The 19,228-nt window shown below is 32.9% G+C and overlaps 2 protein-coding genes across 5 annotated transcripts in view; both read right to left on the reverse strand.

Annotated features, from left to right (window-relative positions):
- The window catches only part of LOC117611637 (uncharacterized), a 124,272-nt gene that overhangs the window by 44,967 nt on the left and 60,077 nt on the right, over positions 1 to 19,228 (reverse strand). The gene's annotated exons all lie outside the window — the stretch shown is intronic.
- Positions 8,915 to 12,181, reverse strand: LOC117611886 (uncharacterized). Of its 2 annotated transcripts, XR_004583259.2 has the most exons (8): positions 12,024 to 12,181; positions 11,314 to 11,557; positions 10,970 to 11,073; positions 10,491 to 10,613; positions 10,056 to 10,205; positions 9,908 to 9,967; positions 9,127 to 9,438; positions 8,915 to 8,983 (listed from the first exon to the last, which is right to left on the reverse strand). XR_004583259.2 is itself a non-coding variant. In XM_034340312.2 (7 exons), exons 1-7 carry the CDS (start codon positions 12,109 to 12,111, stop codon positions 9,257 to 9,259), a joined length of 951 nt encoding a protein of 316 aa, XP_034196203.2. In that variant the 5' UTR covers positions 12,112 to 12,181; the 3' UTR covers positions 8,915 to 9,256. The 2 variants fall into 2 exon arrangements, 1 of the variants encoding a protein (XP_034196203.2); XM_034340312.2 differs by having other exon boundaries at positions 8,915 to 9,438.

Genomic DNA, 19,228 nt, shown 5'->3' on the forward strand with positions numbered 1-19,228 from the left:
GTTGTACAGTCGCATCAATGCTCTCGAATTTCCAGATACCGGCAAAAATTAACTGTGTTTCGTATAGTGGAAAATTGCGATATCGTCCGGCGTACTCTACCTGCCCAATAAAGAACACGTTATTATTGCCAATGCTCCGTTGCCATGCATGCGTTCTATACTTTGCCTGGCCAGTGTTCGCTCGGTTTACGTGGAAAGCGAGAAAAATTATTGCCGTCGGTATTCCGGCGCGGCGCGAAATTGCCGTGAAAAAAAGTGGCTTGTTTTATATGTTGCACGGCAACTCTTTTGCATTATTGGATAACCAACCGTTTTTATCAATTCCCATGTTTAACTTGCCATTTACACCGAGTTGATCAGCTCGATTCACGAGATTTCTCAGATTTCATGACATAAAAGTATCTCAGAATATCACTCATGGAATTGCAAATTAAAGTTAAAAGTTTACTGAAAATTTCTACATAAATGCTGCATCGATATTCTTGATACGAAATGGCTGACTCTTTGTTAAAAGAAACAATGTGTCAAGGAAAATTCAGGTCGTCGAAGATTAAGGATAAATTATAATTTGCCATCTGTAGCTCTTTAAAAATTTAACAAGATTATATCTTAACATTTGAATGATATTTCTAGATAAGTATTGAAGTTTTCATTCAAAACTGTAATAAGGAAACTTTTCATATTTAATTAGATTTATTCGTTCTTTCATGCTAGATTTCACTACCATTCCCGCAGGCAGTTACTAATTACGGAAGCAATTAACGCTTGTGAAGCTCCGATTCACGGTGGGCTTACAATATTAGCAGAACTAACTTGCACGAAATATGTAGATCTGAATACGTATAAAGACGGGTAGACATTAGCTACACTACTGACGCCTACACCATTTGTATCAAATACGTTTATTTAAATTATAAGCATAATCTAGATAACCCAGATTATATTAATTATGATATGTATTTTGAAAAGTATCATTTTCAACAATTTCTATCTTTAAAAATCTCATCTTTTAATATTTTAATATTGTATATTAGTTATACTAGCTCCTTCTGTATTAAAATTAAGCATGGTTAAATAATTGGAATATTAATTGCAACCCTTTAAATTGGTCAATAATTACATTAATTAGAAATATTCATGCAACGATCATCGATGAAGGTAGTAGTCTTCGATATATCGCGGGTAGCTTATCGGTCGATCCTGTAAATTACACGCATTAAATTCTGCCAAAATCGATAAGCTCAATTTCATCGCTGTAACCACGTTGTTATCATTACCGGCTAGGGGGCGGGGGTTTCGAAGGTTTATATCGTTCATCTCGTTCATTAAATCTCATGGAAACGACGCGAAAACAACGTGTAACGGTGTTTCCGTGTCGTTACAACCATCCCTTTTACAAATTGCATCGTTCGTACGGTTGACTGTAACAAATGTAGCCGCGACAAAATTTCAAATTATTGCTCGGCCTTTCTCAATAAAAGATATGCAACCAACAATTCTAAAGGTTTTCTAAAGGTTTTATTCTCTTTCGGAAAATCGTCTTCAAAGAAATTTCATCCCTTCAATTATTTCCATGCACGAGATTAATTTTCTTCTTAAATAAAAAACAAGATTAGACTATATATTTTTCTTTATGTGTAATATCTCTGACATTGATCTTCTGTACATTTTGAAAATCAAATGATTACGTTTCTTGTATCATACTTTTTTTTCTAAATGTTATATCTTTTGACTTGTTCTATAAGTACAACTGAGCTGAAAAGTGGAACCCCTATAGACGCCTAATACAATATATTTATTGACTCTTTCGAATTACTTCCGTTTTTCCAAGAATTTCGAGGAAAAGTTGGATTGGTTCGGCATGTGATCGATGACACGTGTTACCGAAGTTGACAGGTGCCGGGCTCGGTGACGTGCGGCCCAATTGCGGTCACATTATTAAACCACTGGCCGTCAATGGACACGAAGCTCTAATACCATGGAATCCACGGTTTGTGCCCTACAAATAGACCGTTTAGGCCGTTATGTTGATCGCGAACGCAGAGTCGGCTTGTAATAACGCAATTGCAAATTGAGCTGACCCAACGCTGAGCTCGCTCAACAACAGATTCAGCCATGTTTCATTCCCATAGGATTTGGAAACTGCTTGCATAGCAAATTTTTTTTCATTTCTACCAATTAGACTTTTGCATTTTTTGCAGAGTATGTTTAATTACTCGGAGTTGAAAAATGAATCGTATGTAATTGACAGACAATAATTTTGTATTAAATATAGTATCATTTGTATTATTTTGTATTTTGTATCAACTACAGATCTACCAGTACAATATTCTAGATCTAACTTGATCTACAATTTCGCATAAGCACATACCTGTACTTATTTTCCAATGTACAGTCCGCAACTTATCGCTTCGTACGACCAGTTACACGATACACCCCCTGTTTCTCAGTATTTTGCAATATTCTGCTAGTTGCAACGCAGTTTCGCCGGTTAACGGCCAACTTGGGGAAATATATATATTCACGGAGATGAAACAATTTATGCCGGGCACGAAACATCGGAATATAGGCCATTTCCGGGACGTGCCTTAGATAAGAGTGTAGTCGTAGAAAAGTTGAAGTCACGCCAAAACCGGTGGGGGTGGACTTTGTTCAAATACCGTAATGTTTGCCGCTCCAAAGTCTACTAAAAATTCTGATTCTACGCGAAACGGTCAATCGAGATTATGGAAAATTTGAAAATTTTCAACGAAACAAACGAGACTTTCTTATGGTAAGAGAAACATTAAGATGCCGTTGAGAATATTGCTGTTGCAGTAACATTTGCAATTAGACGTTACGATAGCGGCAATAGAAGAAGCGATATCGTAATTCCCGATAAAATTGCTCGTAACATCGAGATCGTTGTCCTGATTCCTGACCGAAATTTTCCACGAGAAATTCGAATTCTCCGGCGTTCGGTGGTCATGGAAATATCGTTGTTTTATTGGAACGGTTTTCGAGAACGATGCACGGTTCAGTTTCCAAGCGTGAATAGGCTATTTCCGGTGAAATAAAAACAATAGCCATTGTTTTTCCTTTTCACCCGTTTATTGGATATTTGTTCCATCACCGGGATGATTATTTTGCTTGATTGTACAACTTCATGAATTGATGGTCGCAATTTGCGTTACTTTCAGTGCTTTACTTACAAGGAGAACTACCCAAGTGTAAAATTGTATCATTAAAATAAATTATATTTGTGGAGATTGAGAAGATAATTGATTGGTTTTGAATATTTATTTAATACAGATTTATCAATTTTAATTCACTGCATTTTATTCTTTTATTATGTTAACAATTTTTTGACTGGTATAAACTGAAACTGTTGCATAAATAAAGAGATTCATAGCATCAGAGCTGAAAGACATAGCCCATTAAATTACGAAATTTTTGTGACGTTTTACGGTTTCCGTTTGGAGGCTTTCAATTTGAAAAATTAATCTTACGACGAAAGCGGTCGCAAAGGAAGCTGCACAGAAGAGACGACGAATACCGGGAAAATTTAATTTGCTCGCGAAATACTCGAAAGATCTTCGTACGGCAGATTAAACCACGGGAAAAAGTAGACAAAGGATGCTTGAAAGTGGTTAAAAGGGATTCACGACATCCGGTTTTTACCGTGGGTGTATGCTTATATGCAGCGATGAAAAAACAGCATCCTCTATTGTTTAGTTTTAATTACGATGAAAAATTATAAAATGTTCTAAGAAAAAAATTAATTTCAACTCGGCAGATATTTATAAATTAAAGCGATTATAATGAAAGGAGAACAAAATGTTTTTGACATAAAATCACTTTCTAGATAAATATATAATAATTTAAATACTGTTAAATAAAGTGTTGTTATTTATATAAAAAATAAGAATACTTGTATTAATTAGTTTACTACTCTTGTATAAATTTTTGTTCTAAACAAATCAAATTTTTGGCTCTCTTTTAAGCAGCATTTCAATTTCTATGATTTTTGTCAACGAAAAGAAAGAAATTAAATTTCGACCTTCGATGCCAAGAAAGATTTCGCATTCGTGTCAAGGAGAACATGATATTCTAATTAATTGTTGAAACACTTCAAGTTTTCTTCTGATTTCAAACACGATTCATATAAATACTGACCTTCAAAATTTCACCAGGTAATTTGCATGCCAGTAGATTTTAAGTAGCCTTGTTCTTTTATGTATTTAAAAATAATCGTTCAACTCGGATTGCAAAAATTAAAAGATCACAATAAATATCCTTCAAAGAATAAATAATCTGCTATGATCTAAAGAGTTTCTTTCTATTAACTCCAAAATATTTTAAAGATATTTTGTCAAAACATTTCTTATTACATTCTTTATTAAATAATTTCCTACTATCTGAACCTACGTTATTACCTAAAGCTTGCTATTTTCTTTCTATTCACCTGATTTTATAGTACCTATCCACTACCTTGAGAATCCTTTTCATTTGAAACACCCTGTATACGCTTATTACTTCAGCTGACCTACATGCGTTCGAGAAAGAAGGATTTCGCTGTTCGCGCCCAACGACAATACACCCTTGTCCCCTCAGGACAGGGTTTTCCTCCTTTGCGAGCCTCTTGGAAGCCGCCTTAAGCCGCCATTGTCGCAAGCTCGAGGCTCTTTCAGCCAAGTCTCGGTGGTGGAAATAAAGAAGAAGGAACTCGCGTTCGACGTTTCCAAAGCCATTCTATTTGATGCGGTATACACTAGAGGGATGCTATGTATATAAATGCAGATCAGCCGGTCCAGTTCTGGCCTATCGTTTCTGCCAGCGTGTGTCTAATCATTCGTCTCTGACCCGGAGTCTTTGCTCGTTTCAAGTCTTACCTCTTTGTCCGGAGAAATACGGAATCAGGACTTTGTTCACTGACTTTGTACGGACTTTCGTGGTTCGAGGCGCTCTGACCTTTCTATACATTGTTAGACTTTGTTCGACGAGTCTAATTAAAGGAGAATTTTCTTTTGTCAATTTTTTGTTCGTTAGGGTGGAAAGGAAAAGTCAAAATTCTGTTACTATTTTTTAACTCATTGACTGCTATGCATTAGTTTGTTTCTTGTATATCTTAATCATAATTAAATAACAGTTACCAATTGATTAAAAAAACAATACAAAAATAAATTAAAAAATAAATTGAGAAATAAAATAAAATAAAATTAAAAAATAAACTGATGCATTTCCATGGAAAATCAATGCGTTGATATTCTTGCTAAGCTGCATTATTTTTCTACTGCCAGTCAACGCGTTAATGAATGAAATTCCACTCTATTAAGCTTAAAAGCATCGTATGCAATTTCGAGAAGTTCCGAAATTTCGCGTGACTGGACACTGTGAAGAAAGTCTATCGAGTGAAAGAGGCATTATACAGGCTTACGGGGAACGACACTTCTAATTAATGATATCGCCAGACCATTATAGTAACAGGCGCATCTTTCGACGACGATTATTAACATCCGGCTGGTGAACGAGGAACCGCATTGGCTACGACGATCACCGTAAATGCTAATCAAAGCCGTTCAACGAAATTAAATTTCGCATCAACGGCAACGTTCACTTAACAAATACATGTTGAAAGGAAAATTCTGAAGTAGATTAAGCTGTCGTGACTTCGTTGCGTTTAACTTTGGGGCTAACACACCGTGTCACGCCAGTCGTAACATCGGAAGTGTGTACAAAAAGTTAATGAAATTAAACGTACGCCTGGTTCAACGACAACAATTTACTCTAGAAATTGGATTTCTGCAGAATTTATTCAAGTGTACATACCCTGAATGGGATTTGAAGAAAAAGAAGTAATAATTTTTGTTTTCTTATTAGTGATTAACCCTGTTGTTATTTAAGAGTAATTCATATATTGGTGAACAAAATTATGAAACCCCTTAACATTCATAAGGATAAAAGCTTAATATTGTACTTATGACGAACTGTTTATAAATTAAACAAATATTACCAATTTTTATTTTTTTAAGGACGACATAATCCCCATTTTATCATTATATTTTCCAGTTTCCCAGTGTTCGTTTATTCTATTGAAGAAAATCTGTCTTTCAGTTCTCTATTATTGTAATGGTTTCATTTATTTCAAGTATAATGAGTTAAATCGTCTTTGTAAATTTAGAATAGCTCACGTAGAATCACCCATTCAGAAATTTCTCTTAAAATATCATTCATTTAAAAGGTCGACTATCGCACTAAAGCCGTGTCTTCGATTGAATTTTATAACGTTTCTATAAATTTTCAACAATGAAGCAATAAAGGATGAAAATACATATTAAACTTCGAGAAAAATGTTATTTCGATGCGAAGCTTCTAAGCTTCTGATTGCAAGAAAATGATATTTGTTTCAAAAGAACGGAAGTTCCATTCTTTAACCGCGACCGATCGGTGTCCAGGGATACATTTTTCCACCATAAGCTCCACGACACCATATGCACGATAGAATTGTGTTACGAGCCTTCACTGGGGAAAATATATTTTGCCATTATTTTGAATAAAAACGATGCGTTAGAGAAATAATGGAGAATATTCCTCCGAGTATACGTTCTTCGATAAAACTATCTCAAGAGAAAAATGTGGCTATTATTTAACCAGAATTTTTTATTTATCAATTAAAATAGCATATTGTAAATATAATGTTACAAAATGTTAAGTGAATTCTCTTTTAATATTTTGTATGTAAAATATAATCTTGTAAAGTAAAAATATGTATTTTTTTAATGGAACACTAGTGACAAAGAAAGAAATATAAACTACTGAAATTGAATTTTTATTTGAAAAAATCCATCATTTTTCAGACCATCATTCCATTGTGGAAAATTTTAAAATTATGAAAAATTCAATGCATAGTAGTTGATGAGTTCAATCGATTATCTGTCAGGCGAATTTCGAATTTGATTTCATTCTTTCTTGACATTACTAGAACACCGAACGCTTTTCACGCGAATTCACGGATAGGAGTCGAAAGCTCATCACTCGCGATGCCAGACTTAAGGTAAAGAGAACAGGAAATAGAGAGGGATATAGATTAAAACGCGGTCGAGTCAAAACGTTCCCAGCACGGTCATCCTCTTTTTTTCCGAGATCGCGATACCATTGAAAAAGCTCTCGAAAGAAGCTTTCAGGTTTATCATAATTGCATCTCGCGACCTGATCTTCCTCTTTTCTCGACGAAAGGTGAATGAACACGAGAAATTAAAGAATGGATCGGAATCATGAATAAATATTAATGGGAAGCAATATTAAGACTGAATGAAACATTTAAATCTTCTATAGCTTAATGATATTAAATTATATGACATTTATTTTGCTCTATGTTATAATAAATTAATATATTCATTGTCAAAAAATATGTAGATGGTATCTTAAAATTATCAGAAGATTATTTGATTTAAGGAAATTTTAATGTGTATTTAAAATATTATTTTATTTAAGCCTTGTGACATTTAATATAAAAAATGTTACTTAAAATAATTCTTTTCTAAATTTTATTTAATTCGGTCTAAAAATACATGATGATAGGGTTCCCATTAGGGTAACTGGGACTTTTATGGGGAGGAGTCTAGTACCTTAGAAATTTTTTAATTTTATAAATTTTGAAATTCTGGGATTCCAAAATTTTCGAATTTTAGATTTTTAAAATTCCGGACATTTGGAATTTTTAAATTTCAAAATTTCAAAATAATAAGGGCGCCAGATTCACCTTGGCACCTACCTAGTTATGCCAGTGATGGTTTCTTTCGCTATTTATCTCACGTTTGATGTATCATAACTTCATAAACACACGCAGTTTACTAATTACCACGAAGTAAGTTTACTTCAGGTCATCGAGCTTCTGTGCGTCACCATTCACCTCGTCGTTCGGGTATAAATTAACCTGGACAATGAATTGGGTTAGTCCACAGGCAGTTATAGATAGGGTCCCTATTATCCCGTTCAGGTCGAATCTATTTCTAGCCTGAAGATCTAAATGCGAAACGCCGATCAATCAGCCAATCAATTCATCCAACGTGATTCTTACAACCGATTCATCCATAGATCGAGTTTGCACACCAGTTCCTCGGATCGAACTGAATGGTAAATGTTACGACTTCCCTGCCATTTGAATTAGAACGACGTTTCCGGTCGCTCGGAATATCAATTAACGTCTGTCAAATTGCAAATGACGGGGCTACGTATATGGATATCCCTTCGGGATTTTCCGTGGGTAACAAAGGTAAAAGGAAAGAAAACTCGTTCCCTCGTTTCCTTTTTTTGTTGATAATGTGATAATTTTATCACGTAAATTAACAACACTAATAACTAATCAACTTGAATTTTACGTATTATAATGCTTTACTTTAAACAGCTTTTACAAAATATTTTGATCATTTAATTTTTTTCTTTTTCTCTCGCTTTTCTCTCAACTGAGGAACATTTTCTCTCAGTTTAGATTTGAATCAAACCGATTCGTCGTAAAGAGACACTTTAAAAGAAGAAATTTTTCACCTTTTGTTAACATACGTTCCGGCTAGAGTTTTATCAAGCGTGTGACGATAAAAGGACGAGGAATATGTAGAAGGTAAGAAAGCAAGGAAAGGAAGAATAAGCAAAATCGAATAACGTGGAGGAAAAAAGGTCGAAAACAGATAAGATGTGCAAAGGTTCGACTTTCCATTTCTGCATGTACAGTTGCCTTCGAAAAGAAAAGAAAAAAATAGGACCACGAGACGTGGGAAAACTGAAATATGCATGAAAGGATAAGATAGAAAAACGTAACATTGAAAACATAAAGTATTTGTCGATTCCCTTGAGATATTGTTTGTACACTTCTGAAACGTGAAAACTATAAAAATGTATTTCTTTAAAAAAAAAGGGGTACACAATGATCATAAGAAAAGCCTTGAAAATTTGATGGTAACCATGGTTTAGAATTAATATTCCACTCGGTATAGATTTACGTGCACTGAAAGAAATGAATTGTAAGGTTTGTTTACCAATGGTCGATCAATGATTACGAAGTTCGTTAGACTAATTTTTATGATAAATGTTTTACTTTCCAAAATGCAATACTTATTTGTCAGCAAAGAAGATTTCTTTATATCATACCTTATCTTTTATTTTCAAATATCATTTTATCATTCTGGTAATTTGTTTTGTACATATGAGTACTCTTTATGCACTATAGTATCCTACAAATATACAAACATCTACGATCTGATAATAATCCAAGCCAAAACTACAAATTGATAAACAGGCCATGATCTGTGACATCGCATTCATTGTCCGGAAGTCGTTGACATGTAGGATAAGGTGGCACTTCACACACGCATTTCACGCAAGTGGAATCATAGTTTGTTCCTTGATTAAGTTCGTCACCTATGTGCATCTTCATGTCACCAAACTGACATGTTTTATTGTCTGAAAAACCCGAAGAATATTGATTTTATCCAATCCAATATTCATTAAATCACACAGACTCCTCCAGTTTTTATAGATTAATACATAACACATTGGAACGAAATATTAGAAGCTATTATGAGTGTGAAAATGGGGGTACCCGAACTTCGGGTCGGATCGAATAATCATCCGAGTCGGGTGAGGCGACACTCCGAAAAAGATTGCCGACCCGATCAAGCCATTACCCGATCCCGACCCGACTCGACCCGGTTCGAGGCTCGGGCACTTGAATTTTACTTAGTTAGAAACTCTTATAATTTGAAGTAGGCAAAAGTACACTTGTAATATTATTCAGGAACATAAATGGTATTAGTTTCAGTCTAATTTTAACGATGAATATAAATAAAAAGTTAAGAGGAATGTTAGTAATGATTACTTTGTGGACGTAAAAAAATTAGTGACAATTAAACACATGTTTAATTAGACGTACCTTCTTCAGAAAGGGATTTACCACTCTCGTGTTTATGAATAACGGTATCATTCGCGTTTTCTGCAATAATTAAGATATGTGTATTTTTTTGTATACTTATCCACGAAACCTTATTTGAAAGGAATGGAATATTTTATCGTTAACTTACGACATCTTGAAGCATAGCTACAATCTTGTTGTGGATTTTGGTTATTGTAAAACACAGGTGCACAATTTTGGTGTATAGCAGGTGCATTCCGGAATAAGGGAGAACAATAACTGCGATTTGGCATCTTGCAAAAGGGTTCCACGTTTTCACCTGAACGCGAAATTAAAGTCAATGCAAATTAACAGCAAATACTGTTAATAATTATTTACTTAAAAGCAACTAGTATCAAAAGTTCTAAAGCAACCACTTTAGAATTTAAAATATGTAATCTGAAAATAACTATTTTAAAAGAAATAATCAAAATTGTACAGAACCATAATTACTTTTGAAATCTGCAACAAGACTATTCGATTCGAAGAAATTCTAACAAGAAATACAATTGAAACACAATCACTAAATTGTTATAGGTACCAGAGACACACAACTCTTTTATACCTTTATATCCTGGCTGACAGTAACAGCTCAAGTCCGGGTCAGAAGAATTAGGTTTGAAGAATTCCCCATCCATATAAATTTTCCCATCTACTTCACAAGTAGCTCTTTCCTCCCCCTTCTCGGCTAAAGAACATAATCGAATTCGTTGAAATTCACTGTTTTATAGGTATATTTGCTAATTACTTCTTTACTAAATGATGCAAAATTAATTATTCAACTGCAAAAATAATCATACTACAAAAGACAATAGATAAATGAAATATAATTACAAGAATCCTTTTTAAAAAATATAAAAAGAATTATCTTCGTTTACATTTAATTAGAATTTCATCTAATATATTTGCAAAATCACTATCTATGTATCTCTAAACTTGGTACATAAAAATAATCTGATCTATGAAGCCATGATTTCTTGCTTCTTGTTTCTTTTCTTTTGTCTCTTTCATAGCTATAAATGATTGTACTTGTCAATTACTCACGACAAACAAGTGGTCCTGGACAACATTGACCAACCGAGTTTTTGTTGTAACAGCCAGGTGTGAAGGCTATACCACAATCGAGAGCCGCGCAAACGAAACTGGCACTGTTTATAAATTAGAATAAAATACTATAAACTTTGTGAATTTAAGAAATGTACGAAATGTGGACCAAAGATTTACTGAAAGAACAGCATAGAGCTATTTCTTTAATTATACTATTCAACTGAATTTTAACGAAATAATTTATTCCATTTTATCGTTAATCGTTCAAAATTATTCACTAGTATATTTTATTTGAAATTTGAGAGTATTTATTTAATTTTATAGTACTGAATCGTACTTACGCGCGATCCTCATACGACCTACATCTGCATTCAACGTCGCAAGGATTCGCATCCTCGTCTCTTAATTTATCACCAATGTTATACTCATGACCATTTGCATAACACTTATCCTTTGACAAACTTTTCAAGTGACTACAGTCGTATTCCTCAGCGCAACAGTCATCAGGGTTCTTATATACAGGAGTACAGCCGAGTTCCTTGTAATATCTCAGAGGGCCAGGACATTTTGTTTTATCGCAACTTTCTTTGGAAAGCAAACATAAAATATGAAAATCACCTCTTTTTGCTAATGATACGTGAATGATTTAATTTGAATCAAATAAATTGGATAAAGTGGCATAAAGAATATCAGAAAGCTGTTGAATGATTCTTTAATGTCAGAATAATTAATCACAACCCTAATTCAAATTAGAAGATTAGATAAAATATCATACAATTTTTGAGTGTCTATACCCTTAATTAACTGCTTTCAAACCTCTCCTTAATAATCAATTTTTTAATTAAGGATCCTTCAATACTTTAACTATTATGTTATAACTATATACTTAAATCATAAAAAGTAATTAAGTAAAGAGTATAAAAAAAATTTCTTTGAAATGACTCATAAGTAAGCAATTTCCCAGCTAATGATCCTTTTAACTAGCATAATAATTACAAACTTAATTTTCACTCATCAGCAATCAAAATTCCTAGTTACTGATCCATCTCACCTCCTTTTGCGGCATGAAGAATGACGAGACACGTCAAAAAGACGCATCTCAGAACAAACGAACATGAATCACAATTTCGTGCCATCATCTTGAGTCGACTGTACAAACAACTTCGTGCCTCGTGTCTTTTATACTTTCGATCGTACTCAAGTCCAGGAAAACAACGCGACACTCCAAAGAATAGAGAGGGGAATTCCTAGGTCAAGATTCTCTAAGTGGGAGAATCATTTGTTTTATCATACATGAACGTGTTACGTACGAAGGCTGACGACGAAATATGAACGCAGGAAGGAAGATAAATACAATAAAATGAAATAGGAAATAGTGAAGAAAAAAATTTACCACCACTAATTTAATATAATTTTGTAATTAATATGGAGAAAGGGAAAAATTTTGTTGATAGCATTACTGTTAGGTTTATAATGTCAGATAATAAAGTTGCAAATTGGGGACTTAGTATTCTTAGTAATTAACATGTTGACTCATCATTGAAACGAATAGTTGATTTTAAAAATTTTTTATTCAAACTTTCCATTGGCTACTTTAAAAATAATATTTTTTCATTAAAAAAAAGTTAACATTAAAGTTATGGAATATATTTATCAATATTTGGAACAAGTTGAAAAGTGAGGGAACAATAAAATTAGAATTTGCAGTTTGGGATTCTTGCTGCCATTATAATAATCTCTTGTTTAATTAATAGTCAATTATGATATTCTTTTATTTTCATTCCCTGTCCCAAACTTCTCAATTGTTTCACTGTATTTATCGACAGAAATCAGATGGAAAGTTGTTGTGGCCAAGTATTATATCGTGTAGATGCTTAAGAAAAGTTCGGAAGCGAGGTTTGATAAGACTGAAAAGTTGAAAATAATTCGTGTTAATACCCAACAAAGTTGTTATTAAAGAAACTTCTTAAGCAATTTCCGATAATGCTTTCAATGAAACTTTACGGCCACTGTCTTTTCCTTCCTCTTCCACCATCAAAAAAATAAAAATTCAATCTTCATTACAACCCGCCTGCATATTATATGCATATTATCTTATTATTCAATACACGCTGTAATTAACTTCGATTAATTACGTTTATTAAAACGATGATTACTTATAGACATAGGTACTTATGTATATAACTATAATATGATTTATTAATTAAAGTGTTCTTCAATGAAATTTAGATTTAAACATGGAACTTCATTTCTTAGATATTTCAAAAATTCTAATTTAATATTATAATAGATCGTACCATTACCATTATAGAAATACTGGGATAAAAATATGATTCATTATCTAATGTGTTTGTTAATGAAATTGAAATTACACTTTATTAATAAATGTATTTCTCAATGAAATGTAGAGTTAAATATAAGATTTAATTTGTTAGGTATTTCAAAGACTTTAATTTAGAATTATAACTAAATAGAGTATAATGAAATATGCTTTATTAATTAAGGTATTTTTTAATGAAATTTGCCTGCTTAATTATGATATTTCATTGCAGCACATTAAATTTGTCCAAAAAGACACATTACACATTTTGTGTCATCAACTACCCTTTTTAATTCATATTAAATAAGAACTGCATTACTTAATTGCAGTATTTTAATATTGTAATATAATATCTCATTATAAATTACACATTTATTTTCTTAAATTATTTTCATTTATTCGTAGTTACCAATTTAATCTTTTTAATCCTTCATCTGCCTTTATTTCGGAGTATCCATCGTTTATAACACCACACGTCTGAAATAAATTGCTGGATTATTCAAGCATTGCGTAATCTCAACGTGTGTATTCGTTTCGTAAATAACGAGACACTGACTGTTTATGAAACTTTAATTTTGCATGTAGTTGGTTCTTTCCCGAGAAATAGCAGTGTTTGTTCGATCGTTATTACGATTTCTCGGAATAAACGATTACCGTTTAATGTTAAAATTAGTACCGTTGAATAGCTGAAAGAATCATTATACTGATAAATGATGCATGAAATGTAATGATACTATTTTTGTATAAAGGAAACTCATGAATCTTGCCATCATGAACCGTGTTATTTTTTTTCTTTAAACAATTCAACATATTTTCCCATTTTATTAGTTTCATTTTAAATCCATGAATATTAATATAATATTATAAATATTACAATTCCAATGATTTTAAAAATGTGACAAAATACTTTCATCAACCTTTGAACAGCGGAGTCTGTTACCTAAGGTTAAATGTACAATTTTTAAACGAAAGAGTTTCATATATTGGAAGAATAATTTTCAGAGGATCAGTGTAAAAATTAGAATTAAATTAAAATTAGGGCACTCCCCATGGTCTGCCGTTCGAGGGTTAATAATGTATCAAAACTATTAACAAGAAACAAAGTGCTCTTTTTCAAAAATAGATAAAATAGATAAAATCATGCAAAGAAAACAATTAACTGTCAATTAATATTATAATAAAATACGTTCATTCTACTTTCACATAATAAGTTTGATCGTATTTGAACAGTAAATCAAGAAGTTTGCGACAGAAAGAAATATCCTTTCCAGCTGAATGTATAAACGGGCTTCGAAGGATTCGATGAATTATTTCATCATTCTGATTAATGGTTCAATCTCGCTTCCTATGGGATCCGAAATTTCACTGAATTTACCGCCATTGCTTTTCAGATCGTGTGATCGACAGAAATGACGGACAGATTTTTAACAGATATGATATCGTGAAAAGTCACCGGGTCAAATATCAAAGAAGTTGGTAATAGCAGAAATGAACCAAGATTTTTGAAGCAAGGAGGCAGTGATCTTTTTTCGAACTAATAATTGTACAGGAAAATGGTAAACTATACATAACTAACCATTTTAATTATACGATAGATTGAGAGTTAAAAGGTACTGAAGGAACGTTTCAAATTGCTATTTTGTGACACTATAAAATACAGTGATACAAGAATCTCAGACTGCAGTCGATGAAAGATCAATCGGTTAAATGATAACTTCTGAACTCTTAACGTCACTCTTCTTCGTTACAGACCGCAGAAAAGTTTCGAAACGTCATGGCAAACAATTGGCAATTTCACGAAAGCGATATCTAGCCCGTTGGGAAAGTTTAAAACCGTGTTATCGTTATTCGTGCCAACGAAATCGCTTCGACAAAAGCTCTCCCGAAACCAAACTCGATAAACGGCTTAACTCTTTACGACACCTTGCCAAACTCTTCAACCCTCTTCGACCCACTACAACCATTTATTAAGGTCGATTTCTATTAACAACTATTGAATTTGCAATGTCCTTTAAAATGTGCGACAAAGTTACCTACAATTCAATACTTGACAAAATTAATCCATTATATAATTAGCTTTCCTAACTTTCCTTTAAATAAACTTGTTACATAATTTTGCTCTGCAATTTCCTATATCACTGTTTCGCCGATTTGTTAAAATTTACGTTTCCGGTGAACAAGCATCATGCGGGCAGAATTTCCAGAGTCAAAGCTCCTAATCTAGCCTTATAAAATTATGTACCTCAGTGGTTGAAGTAATGAAGCTCATTATAAAGGATCCACTTCATGCTGGTACTTCAGATCGGTTACCATTTTTGGCATTAAATATCAAGTGTATTATTGATTCAAAATGGTTTCGTTAACACGTTTCGTGCCACATATACCATTTTCGGTCACACTTATTTCTGCGATTAAAGATTTGGCAATCGAGCACATGATATTGAGGGATTTTGAAATTGTGAAATTTCAAAATTTGAAACTTTGGAATTTTAGAATCATACAGTTTTAAAATGATGAAGGAGTCCAGTTTTGGAAGGGGTCAATCCAAATGTTTAAGAGAACCGTTGTTGTATATATTAGAAGCATTCTATGTTTATCTGAAAGTAATCAATCCGTCAAACAATGATCAGTTGCGTCACGTGTTAGCAATTTGTAGTCCGACGTGCATACGAATGAAACAGAAATAGAGTTGCTGTGCAAGATGATGCTATTATTGCTAAAGGATTCACCGAGCATTTACGTTTATGCTGTAGCTGCAACGTGTGCTTATCGTCATCGAGCGAACATCGTGCATCGTTTCGATGCATCGCATTTCGAATTGCATTTTCCAGGCTGTCGGTGTATCAGATTTACACTATCTAGGCTCCGATATCGCGAGAAATTGCACCTCTTCAATTTTGACGAACGTTGACCATTTCTGATATACACGATACACCCGCACAATTATTAATACGCTGATCGGTGTGCTCGTCAAATTTTGCATAATTGAATAATGAATAGCACAAAAGAGAAGAAAGCTCTGGAGAGAGTTAATATTATACTCTTACCAAATTGAAAGCTTCTATTCGAAAATTGATCGAAGATAAATTAAATATTTTCTTTTTGGTTTTTGAAATCATTCAAAATAATAAAACACAGATTGCACTTTGGAATCTTGTTATGCATTAGAAATACAAATATTTCTAAGGATATTTCATTATTTATTTATGCAAACATAAAATCCTTCAGTTATAGAGGATTAATTAATTTCTTTTATTTCTTTTTATAAATATAAATTAATGCTGCACGTTGAAAGCATAGGTGCCTATGTGTGTTAGATTCAATGTTGACCCTAATGTATTTGCATTTCTTAACTCCGTTACCATTATATTTAAGTAATCATAATTTTTCTGAAAATTTCCGTGAATTATAGTAATAGCCCAGAAGTAGTCAAAATCAGAATGATAAATTTTTCCTTTCAAGTCGTGGGCCACCTTGGTGACAAGAACACAAGCTGTTACGCAAGCCCTGTCGTCATGGTGACATCGAGGATATTACCAGGCGTGAAACGCCTCTATGATGTCCCATTGTGCTGTCCAAATAGCTGCTAAATCCGCTTGTCTCCGTGGCGACAGGTCGCGTCTCTGCTCGCGAGTGGATTTCATACGTTTCAAAAAGAAACGCTCGAGCAAGCTTCTCATAACATATCCCTCTTAAAATTCATTTTCTATCATTTCTGCAGAATGTAAGTAACACCTTCTAATACATTAGAACGTGCATAATAATTTGCTAAAAGAATTTTTCATTTTTTATCAAATGGAAATCTACACAATGAGTTAAAGTGCCCTTTATTTTTTTTAAATTTTATTATCTTTCTAATTGTAAGTATGCAAATGATACGGTTTTTTAATTTACTGCTTGGTTTAGTCTTCATGATTTTAATTGTCAATATTTGGGTACAAGAGGAAGACAGAGGTTCGCGACCTCAAAATAATAGCACACGCTCCACTTTACTCGCGATTATCGTCCCCGGTTTCTATGAAAGATGGAACGCATGAAAAAGTCGATATTTCGCGGCTTTAACGTCGCGCAGGCGTCCTTAAGGGTGCCCCATCCCTTCGTCTTCTTGGCCCGATTTTTCACGATAATTCACCGACGAATTCCTTCACGATGGAATCCCGAGAAAAGTTTGCCCGCTTTTGACTCGTGTAAACAGTGGGAGATTTAAGAATCGTGGAAAAATCAGAGAAAATAAACTTGTAAAATAAAATAAACAGCAACAAGTTGAATCGAAAACTAGAAGCGAATAATGCCTCTGATTCTTATTTGCATATATTGGAAGAATCATTTTTTAAAAAAGTATAAAATTTAAAAAATGAAAACGATATGAAATACAAAATTACATTAAAATTTGGGGCTCTCTCCATGGTCCGCTGTCCAAGGGTTAATACAATTTCTTTTAGGTAGATTATTATAAACGTAAAATCACAAAGATTCTTTGCAAATACCGTGGAAAATACAACAAAACACCCTACACGAAGTAAAATTAAATTTTAATCAAGTAATTCAGCAATTAAATTACTATTCCAATCTTCTTTTAGAAACAAATTTACACAATTGTATTCCATCTATATAAAATATTAAAAAATTAAATTACATTCAAGTAATTCAATTACACTGTATATTTATGTTTTTAAAGCAAATTTCCGTAAAAATGAAATCCCCCTAATTCATCAACTTAATTATGTATTCATATTTCACCCTGAAAATCTTACGAAACAATCTTTCAAGCTTACGAAATTAAAGTATCTCCCTCAAAAGCGTAAAAAACAGCTGAAGAAGAGAAAAGGGAAGGGTGCGTGAAGCTACTTAAAAAAAAGGAGAGGGGGAGTGAGGAAAGGGCAGAGGGAGTAATAAAGGGTGCGCTTAACGGGCCATTACGTACACCATAAAAAAGATTAAAGTTAAACCGCTATTATGCAAAATTACATTGCTCTCTGGCTTTTCTTTCTGTATCGTTACACACACATATGAAGAATATCCTTGTACTTCATTCAGGATACAGTTGTGCAAGAAAACACACGGACACAAATGAAAAAGACGAAGAATGTGCTAATTCACGGTGGAAAGATATTTTAAGACTTCAGTCGTTAATGTTTAGTTTTCATAAGTTACAAGACGAGCTATTGTCATTATTCACTGCTTGCAAAAATAGCCGCCTGGTTGCTAGTAGCTACAAATTAACATTTTTAATGAATTTTTCATTTGCACAAAAGGATTGTCATAATATTTTAAAAATTATACAAGCAAATACCTGGAAATGTTGACAGGGTGTAAATTTGTTTTCTGATATAAATTAAACCGGTGGTTTATCTTTAATTGAAAATTTATTTTTGAATTTATCTTGGATTACTTATCACTGGAATATTAAATCCATGAAAATGTAAAAATATTCGAAATTAAAATTGTAATTAAGAAGGTGTAATAATTAATTCATACATCTAATAATAATTTTAATTAACCCATTGTCCCAACTCTATTATTATTTTTACTACATTTTAATCCAATTTTTGAATGCTCTTTCCACAATCTATTTTAGAAAGATTTATAATATTATTTAACAGAAAAATTTTACTGAAATAAATTTTTTAATTCTGATTGGAATAAAATACCTAATAACAGATGACTCAGCATAATGAATTCTTTAATGTTATACTATGGTGAACTTACGAGCCAACTTAAAAATAGGCACTCATCGTCAAATAAAAGCATTGACAGGATTAAAGTTCCTAATCCATCGAAAATTACGACATCGCGTGACTAACTCACAGAACGTACTTCTCTTTTATAGGACTTCGAATTCATGGAAGAGGCAAAAAAAATGAAATAGGACCAACGGTGACTTCATTTTTCATCCAAGCGATAGAAACTTCAATTTTTTTCATTTTTACAGAAAA

The sequence above is a fragment of the Osmia lignaria genome, chromosome 10 (assembly GCF_051020975.1).
Source record: "Osmia lignaria lignaria isolate PbOS001 chromosome 10, iyOsmLign1, whole genome shotgun sequence".
NCBI classification, from domain to species: domain Eukaryota; kingdom Metazoa; phylum Arthropoda; class Insecta; order Hymenoptera; family Megachilidae; genus Osmia; species Osmia lignaria.

What these genes read in the sequence shown, in the direction of transcription:
- LOC117611886 (XM_034340312.2), bottom strand. Translation starts at nt 12,111, where the DNA reads ATGATGGCACGAAATTGTGATTCATGTTCGTTTGTTCTGAGATGCGTC. An exon ending in TCCAGGACCACTTGTTTGTC is followed by an intron (nt 10,614 to 10,969) that starts GTGAGTAATTGA and finishes TATGTTCTTTAG; the next exon opens with CCGAGAAGGGGGAGGAAAGA. An exon ending in CTGTCAGCCAGGATATAAAG is followed by an intron (nt 10,206 to 10,490) that starts GTATAAAAGAGT and finishes TTTCGCGTTCAG; the next exon opens with GTGAAAACGTGGAACCCTTT.